At 32.8% G+C, this 9,328-nt stretch overlaps 1 protein-coding gene across 1 annotated transcript; it reads right to left on the reverse strand.

Moving 5' to 3' along the window:
- Positions 1-113: 113 nt before the first annotated feature.
- LOC116345505 (glucose dehydrogenase [FAD, quinone]-like) lies at positions 114-2,833 on the reverse strand. Its single transcript, XM_031774928.1, has 4 exons — positions 2,423-2,833; positions 801-2,363; positions 685-719; positions 114-599 (listed from the first exon to the last, which is right to left on the reverse strand). The coding sequence occupies exons 1-4, from the start codon at positions 2,616-2,618 to the stop codon at positions 537-539; spliced, it is 1,857 nt and encodes a 618-aa protein (XP_031630788.1). The 5' UTR covers positions 2,619-2,833; the 3' UTR covers positions 114-536.
- Positions 2,834-9,328: the final 6,495 nt, after the last annotated feature.

The following is a 9,328-nucleotide window of genomic DNA, read 5'->3' on the forward strand; positions in this document are numbered from 1 at the left end:
GCTTTGACAAAAAAACTCCAAAATCATAATAGTTTAAGCAAAGTCTTTTTATCTTATCTTATCTTATTAGCAATTATTACAATGAAATTAGTTTTTATTTCTATGCAAAGAGCTTAAAATTTCAGAAGATACCAAAGTTTCTAGACGATTCCGAAATTTTAAGCTCTGAGGCAAACTATACGCATTATAATCATAACTACTTCATAGAACTATATGATTAGCAACTTTAAATAGTGGCATGAATGCCAAAGCGTTTTGTTTGCATTAAGGTCTACATTAATCGATAAATGGCGCACAGTCAATTTGTCAAAATAACTTTCATTCCCACACAAAAATATGAAAAAAAAAACTCCTTCACTTTCTTCCGCATTATTTCGAATCATAATTCAACAGCTGAAACAAAAACACTACCACGAAATTCGGTTTGTATGCATTTGACTCTTATTACGACCAGTTCAAAAATGTTGCTTAAATCGATGGGTGATGGGTTTTGAGTCGTTTGTTATCCCACTATCTTAACATAATAGGAAAGGCGCTTACACGTAACTATTCCAATCTTCTTTGATCATATCAGCTGCTTTTTCGGCTATCATAAAAACCTGTAAAAGTACAGACAAATGTGCATTAGAAAAAGTGTCATTCCTCACGATAGCAGTGAGGTTTTAAAGAGGTTTGACAACCAACCGGTGCATTTGGGTGGCCTGCTACAATTTCTGGCACTTAAGGAAAAAACGAAAGAAAAAAAAAACAGATATTATAAATGTGCAAAGTGTAATTGATAGATAATCCTTAAAACTTACTTATACTTGCGTCAACAACTCTCAGATTTCCAATTCCATAGACACGCAAACGTGGATCAACAACAGCGGTCGGATCATTTGACGGTCCCATTTTGCATGTTCCCGAATAGTGATAAATGGTTAATGTGAAATGTCTCGTATAACAAGCCCAATATTCATCGGTACCAAAACCATGATGCTCACAAGCCGGCAAAGGTGCTTTATGTAGACGAGCATTTATCTGTCGCATTGATGGTGTTTGTAGCATTTCTATAAGCTTTTTAATGCCATTCACAGATACACGTAAATCGTAACCTTCTGGATCACTGAAATAGTTTGCGTAGATTCGTGGATAAATTAGTGGATTGTTATTTTTTAGCATAATACGACCACGGCTTTTTGGTCTTAATACCATCGGAAAAACCATAAACGCGTCCGTTTGATGTGCAATCAAATTTCCAAACATTTTATTAATCAAATCATCACGTAAATTGAAATTGTCACGAAGAAAATCGAATGAATAAATTGATCCAGCGATTTGAAGCAGTTCAATATCGGGCCATGCATCAAAATCATTTTGATGTTCCAAATCTAAAAATACCAAAGATTCACAGCCACCAGGTGATGTAAGTTTTCCTTTGCCATTTTGAAAATCGAAAAAATCTTGTACGCCCAGCACATTTGGCCCAAGCGTAGTAACATTCACTTTGATCGTAAGAGCTCCTGCTGCCGTGTGATCCATTAAATTATAACCAACTGGTAAACCAACAAGCGTTGGAATATTCATATTTTGTAAGTGATCAGCTGGACCAATGCCACTGAGCATTAGCAATTGTGGACTATTTATAGCACCAGCACTGAGAATCACTTCTTTACTTGCATAAACTTCATGTAATCGTCCATTTTTTTTGTACTCAACACCATATGCAACTTTTGTGATGGGATTGATTAGAACTTTTGTTACCTGACTCATTTTACGGATAAACAGATTTTTTCGCTTTTTAAATGGATACAAGTATCCAACGTTTGAACTTACACGAGCTCCATTTTTGGTGTTTGTTTGTAAGTATGACACTCCTATTTGTGTTTTTCCATTGTAATCAACGTATGGAATTCCTAGATCTTTGGCAGCGTTCACAAAATGCTTTCCTGATTTCGATTTCCATGGTACTTCTGATACTGTGATTGGTCCTTTTTTACCTCGCATATAAGACGAACTACTTTTTACAAGATTTTTTTCCATTTTCATAAAATATGGTAAAACTTCCGCATAGCTCCAGCCAGTATTACCGAGTGCGGCCCAGTTATCATAATCACGACGATTACCACGTGTGTAAATCATATAGTTCAAAACACTTGATCCACCCATAACACGTCCTCTGGGCCAATGACAACGATTATTTTTCATTGCTAAGCACGACGAATTACTGCTTTGTGTTTTATATGCCCAATTAACTTGATTATTCAATTGTAAAAAATTCACTATGAGCGGAATATCCATAAGTAAACTCTCTTGGCCGCCAGCCTCAAGCAAAAGAATTTTCCAATTTGGATTTTCCGAAAGTCTACTGGCCAACGCACAGCCTACAATAAAACATACGGTCAAATGATTGATATTTTCACTTCATGACACTTTTACAAACCTGCCGTTCCAGCTCCAACAATAATGAAATCGAACTGTGATCGTTGACTGTCTTTTGTCTCATCAAGATCTTCAATTGCTGCATTACGTTGGCCACGATAAACAAAATCCATTATCGACGATAAAAGTTGACCATGAGACAAACACAGTTCACCACATAAAATTATTATAATAACAAATGCACAGTTACGTTTCATTTTGACACTTGAAATTTTTCCTATTATAGCAAGAAATGAAATAAAACTTTAAAAAAAAATCACTGTTAGCGCGAAACAGTGCTATGTAAATAAGACTTTGATTCAGTGAAAACTCAATGGGCATATCCTGTCTCCATTAACTTTATTCACTGTTATTTATTTTTGTTGCACGCGAAATGCAATTTATATTGCGGAAAACGATCGTACTTGATCAACTTTATCACACGAAATGAAACATCGACACGATTATTCTACTGTTCTTAAATGTAACAAAGAGTTCTACTGAATTCACAACGACATAGGCAAACACAACTTTGGATTTGTATGCGTGCACATGAGCACAGTCTGCCTTGATAACCTCGTTGCGCTTCCCCTCAGAAGTTGAAACAAAAAAAAACACACAGAATAAAATATATAGTTTTTAAAATTTTATAAATACATACTGCAACCACTAACGGTTGACGTTTTTCTTGTTGTTGTTGTGGTTTGCAATAGCATGTACGTGTTTTGTATTAATATTATATGTTTATGTGTTTTAATCCATTTTCATATGACGCAGAATTCCGTTTAAGCGATGCGCCTTATTAACCTGTGTGTCAGCATTGGCACGCTTCTACCCATTTATGTAAATTCAGAGCAAAACGAAATGACAAAAACCACCTTCTTTTCACTGACGACAATATATTTTGTGAAATATCAACCAAAAAAAACCTAATAATAAAAATTTCCAACGAAAAAAACATCCAAACCAAATTAGTGCGTAAGTGTGGTCAACTAACGCGAATGCATTTATGTTCTCGGATTTTTTATGTCTTGTGTACTAACCAAAAATACTAAACAATTACTAATTTTTATAAGATTTTCAATTGAAATTGTCATTTTGTTTGCATTCATTCGACGTATTGTTCGCTCACCAAATCTAATTATATATGCGTTCTGTGACGATCTTTGAATTGATTTATAGATTATTATCATCTGAGTATGTATTAAGTTTAACGGAGGCCACTAAAAATGACTAAACCGGACAAAATGTTGAACTCGACGTCAGAAGTTTAGTTATTTCTTTCGGAAATTTGTAATGATATACGTTAACCTTTTTTTGTGATTTTTATTTAAATCGACGTTCTTCCCGCGATGAAAGATTTCCTTGCTTTCGACGCAATTGTGGTCATTCGAAACAAAAATTTTGCATTTTTATCGATCACGATTAAAATCATTCGGTGACTATATGAAGAAAAAAAAATGTCTAAGACCTAAATGTATACGCCATTTTTTAAATGTAAATAGTTAAGACATTTCACATACGTAAGTTTTGGAGACATTCTACATAAAAACTATAACGACAACAACCATTAAGATTTAAGAACGATGATGACAAAGATCCGGTTGCAATTATGTTTTGTGACAATTTTCGGTCATGAACTTATCATATAGTTTTTCCCCCAAATGTATCATGCAAACATTTGGCCTAACAGCACTCGTAAAATACTCAAGGATCCTCAAAAGATACCAAATAACACCAATAAAACTAATAACTTGGCATGGGCGCGCCCTGAATAAATAATTGTTGTTTTTCTCTTAAATTTCTCATTCTTTTGAGCCGAAAGACTATCGTCATTTTTACCATTTTAAAAAAGAGTCTTGAAACAAAAACAAATTATGCTTTTATTTAATTATTTCCAGCAATAATGTATTCGTTTTGAAGCCAGGAAATTTTCGAAGCGATGAATTGCTCAACACAAAGTAATGATATAAGAACATATGTTTTTGTGAAAAATAACAAAATTTCACTGCTTCCCACCGTGCAATATTGCCCGATAAATCTTTATGTTTTTTTTTCGCATTTTAAAATCATCGTAAATACCGTTCTACTTCCGTGATCACTGAAAACAAAATATTGGTTAAGATTGAATCCAGACGACTGACTCATTAAATAGAGTTGCCGGCATTTTGAAATATATCAAAATTTAATCGTAGACATGGAATTTCCGTCAATGGAACGATGAGCGTTTCTCGTGAAACTACAACGGCTAATTTATTCACGTGCCGTATAAAATACATATAGATATACACGCATAAAGGTGTCAGAGTAAAAGTGTATCTTATGGACTCTTTTAATTTTAATGGTTCTTCAGTGGCCCTGTATTCGATCAACAAACCTTTTCTTCTTTTCCATTTAACTGACGATTTTCTCTTGACATATGTTTTGTTTTTACTACAAGTAAATCGATGTTAAATTTGCCAAAGGCCATATATTCTTTTCCAGTGAATCTTATCAGGATATATGCTTTTTTCTCGCTTTAGAAGAAAAAAATCGATGTCCAGTTGAAAAACGACATTTATGTTGCTTTCTAACTCTTTCTCGCCTCTTGCACCATTTAGTTGTACATACAGAGTGTCTGTGTCCAATAATCCAATCTTAAAGATCACCGAAGAGATTCAAATTTTTAATAGTTCACAATTCTCAAGGGCTGATTTGCAAAAATATAAATTCATATAAGGCGGTAACATGCCTGACAAGAGATAACATATAGCATCGAATCGAATTTTCATCGAACTATTCAATACACTGGAATCGGAAGACAGTAAATACGATTTACAATTTAATAACATTGTTCCTTATATGGAATGTGAATTTTTATTTAAATTTTGGTGCTACTGAATAAGGCATAGGTTGATTATACAATGTATATAATGCTGAATTTCTCATTGTGTTTACAAAATGTTTTCCTTGATAGCAAGATATAATCTCATTAAAAACTGTAAAAGTGATATTAAATCAAATTGATAAGAGCACGATTTATAAAACTCTTATTCCTTTGGTTCGGTAAGGTTCATTTGCATTTAAAAGCAATACATTCATTTCATTGCAATGGTAGGCTCGCGTGTCAGTGTCTGACCTTTGTATTATAATTTCTTTGGAGTTTACTTTTCTCATTGCTATGTAAGTGAAATTTTTGCAATGATCTTGAAATCTACATATCTCTCTGTTTTTTTTCTTCTTTTCTTAAAAAAGCAACTGAGTTGTTAAGTATTCCAGACGAATCATAGTTTTGATTACACTACATCATGTTCCGATGTCTACGTGACGAAAGACTCGTGTTTGTACATCTGTGCTGATATAAAATCATAATGTATTGCCTCTCGCATTAAGATCAGTGCAACGATTAAAGCACCAATTAAAAAGTAGTTCTGTGCAGTTTAATATTACAGTGTGTATTCATGATATTTTATTGTTGCTCATCACACCTCATATAAGCTTCACAAACAATAAATCAAAATTCTCGCTCTTTTACAATATTACAGGGATTGCGTCTCAAGTAAGGAGAAACAGTTTTTTTTTTTTCAAATATTTTGATTTTTTGTTTGATATTTAAAGTCGACTATAGTTCGTTTCGAGAATGACTAGTAATTTTACGGATTTTCTACCTCATTTTGTATGATATAAATTGGTTCTCATGCTTTGTTTACTGGCTGAAAATAAATCAAAATCGACTGTTAAAAAATAATAATATATAATACGAAAATTCTGTTCAGACAATCACCTATTTCTGCTTCAATTTCCACGAATTAAAAAAGACGGAATACAGTTCAAAATTAAATTTTTGTTTAATTAATTGTTTTGAGTTCAAAGAAATTGGCAAATTATTTAGACCGAAATCACATTTTTTTGTATTTTATTATAAACGACTGAACACTAGTCAAAGTGTCTCTCAGGCGGATTCTAGGGGGTAGACACCAATTAATAATTTATGATTAATAATTTATTTATTAGCAATTATAAAACTTTGAATAGCAGTGAATCAAATGAATCTTCCAAATGTCAAGCAAGCAATATTTTTTGTTTTTCTAACGTGATCATTCAACAAATCTTAAATACTATCTTGTTGATTTTATTTGGATTGCCGATAAAACTCGAAATGAGTAAAAATGATGAATTATTTCATGTAAAAAACGTGAAAAGATCATTTCAAATGTCATAAAAAAATCAGAATCTTTTTAATGATTCAAATGGAATCACAGTGAATCAGATAAATCATGTGTACCCCATTGAGCAGAATACTAATCTGCTTTTGAAATACGCAATTTTTGGCCGAACATGATAGTATTAAATTATGTCCCAATTTCGTGGCGAACATTTCAATTATACGTGTTTCAATTTCGTAAATAAGAGAATAAGAGGTAATTTGGTGAGTTTTTATACATAGGTAGTAAACCCGCTTTTAGAATGAGCCAAGCAAATTTTTTTTTTATATATATATTTCGAAAAGTTCAGTTTGATAATGATGAAAGTATTTCACCAGCAATCATTGTCGTTCCAAGTATCCACTGTTGAAGTAACCTCGCAAAAATCTTTACTATCGCCGAATTACCTTGTTCTCTCCTAATTGCTAATGTTAATAAGAATTTTATTTTTTTGAATTGAAAAATGTGATCGTTCTAGCTGTAATGTTTTTAGAACGTTGTAAAGGTGAAGGACAATGAGTGTTCGAGTGATGCTTTTTTATGTGGTAAACAATACCTACGCATTGTGCAAACAAAAGAATTTCCAGTTTGAATAACTTTTATACTTTACACGCATTTGTGACCTTTTAAAAATCTGTACACAGAAACAAGTATTCGAATACGCTTACTCGCACTTGCGGTGTTAGTAGAGACTTTACCCCTCAAAATGATTCACGCACTCTATTTTACTCTATTTTTGGTGTTAGTTTCATCGAACGTATGTGACGATACACTTAGCAATCATATTCGTTAGCGTATACACAGACTCATATGCACGCAACGAAACATAACTCATTGAACGCATGCGGCAACATACATATGTACTACACATGTATCTCTTGTGATGCGTTTACTTCGATGAAACTAACACCAAAAATAGAGTTAAATAGAGTGCGTAACTCATTTTGAGGGGAAAAACCTCTACTAACACCGCAAGTGCGAGTAAGCGTACTCGAATACTTGTTTCTGTGTAATTGTATCCTTTATTTTTATTGTGCATATCAAAGCATTTTGATGCGTTTTGTCTTCGCACGGCGCAAATTTATAGCAATCGGCACTTTAGTAAATCTTCTGCTTTTTCAATGTTTACTTCTTTTTTGTATTTTTTTCTTTCTATTTTTAGATTTACTTAGTGAGTGAATGAATGAGTGAATACAGCATAGTTTGCCGAGAAACACGAGTCATGATCGTGGTCATGCAAAAAAAAAAACTTTAAATGAAAATAAATGCGCGACGCTGCAAGTTGCATACCTTTTTCTGCTATCAGCGCAAAGTTCAAGTGCAATTTACCGGCAAAAACAGATATGTGTTTTGAACAGCTGTTTGATATAACAGTAATGCCACTTTATATAGACGATACCTTCGGATAAATCTCTACACTTGGTTAAAACGGGGCATGGCCATATTTTACACATATTAAGTTATACTTGTTGATCTTTCGAAAACTTACTTCGTTGCGTAGGAGATTCGATCGAGTAATTTCCAAAATGCAGCCGATACATACTACAACAAAATCCTGAAATATATGGACATTTTGCAATGACATTGATTTGTTGTTTTGGTATTCTAAATTTACACAAGAAAGTAAAGCGCCTATGCTATGCTGGCTGCATTCAATATTGTTGTTGTCACACATTATGTTGAGGTATTTTCAGCCAGCTGAATCAGCTCAGCCAGATATCGTCAGGAGCTGAAATGGAGTGGAATTAATAAAAGTGATTGTTATAGTGATTGTAGCAATGTAAGTGTAATTTTAACCATCTTCCACTCAATTTCAGCTCCTGACGATATCTGGCTGAGCTGATTCATCTGACTGAAAATATCTCAATATAATGTCTGGTTGTTGTAGGATATTTTATAAGAAAAAAACAAACACACATTTTCTGTATGTATAGAAAATAACAATCAGATAAGATGCAAACAACTATTATATTATTTTAAAATGTGCCGCCAATTGATTTCCCATTAAACATCTAATTATTACGGCCGAACGTCACGACCGCTGTTTTTATTGTAATTGAACCAATTCAACATTGTCAACCGGTTAACTTTCATTGAATACACTGAATATGCAATTACTAACTTTTTTGTTCGTTCTCCGAATCAGTTCGGGTGAATTAAATTTGTTATTCAATTAAAAAAAAAAACATATCTATTAAAAAAAATTAAAATTACAAAGAAAGAATTTTTGATTATTTTTGAATTTGCCAGAACAAAGAACTTATATTCAAATATAAAAACTCCAAAAGTTGAAGTGAATTATGGTTATAAAAGTTTTAATTAATCTGAAATGAGTTTAGTGTGAGGTTAAAAAAACAATTTTGGAGATCAACCCAAAGGTAACTTCTGAACCTGTTTAGAAGATAATTCATACGCAATGTATGAGTTGGAGAGCCCGCGTTGGAAATTTTGTAATGGTGAATGCATTGACGTCACCTTGACTATTTTTTACGTGAGCTATTTAAATTACACGGCATCAAATATCTTCAAGAACAAAACAGAACAGAATAGAACAAAAAAGAATGAAATCGTCATATAATACCGGTTGATTTTCTGAAGTTTTCCATTTACATTTGCGCTATTTTTAAATCATATGTATGCTATAAATAAATGTTGAGTTCTTTTTCTCAATCTGTACAAACAAATTGACTATTACAATACTAAAATCGGTTGTGGACGTATCATATCAATCCATTTCGATCAAT

Source organism: Contarinia nasturtii, unplaced genomic scaffold (genome assembly GCF_009176525.2).
Source record: "Contarinia nasturtii isolate CC-2019 unplaced genomic scaffold, AAFC_CNas_1.1 Cnas_scaffold_1305, whole genome shotgun sequence".
NCBI lineage: Eukaryota > Metazoa > Arthropoda > Insecta > Diptera > Cecidomyiidae > Contarinia > Contarinia nasturtii.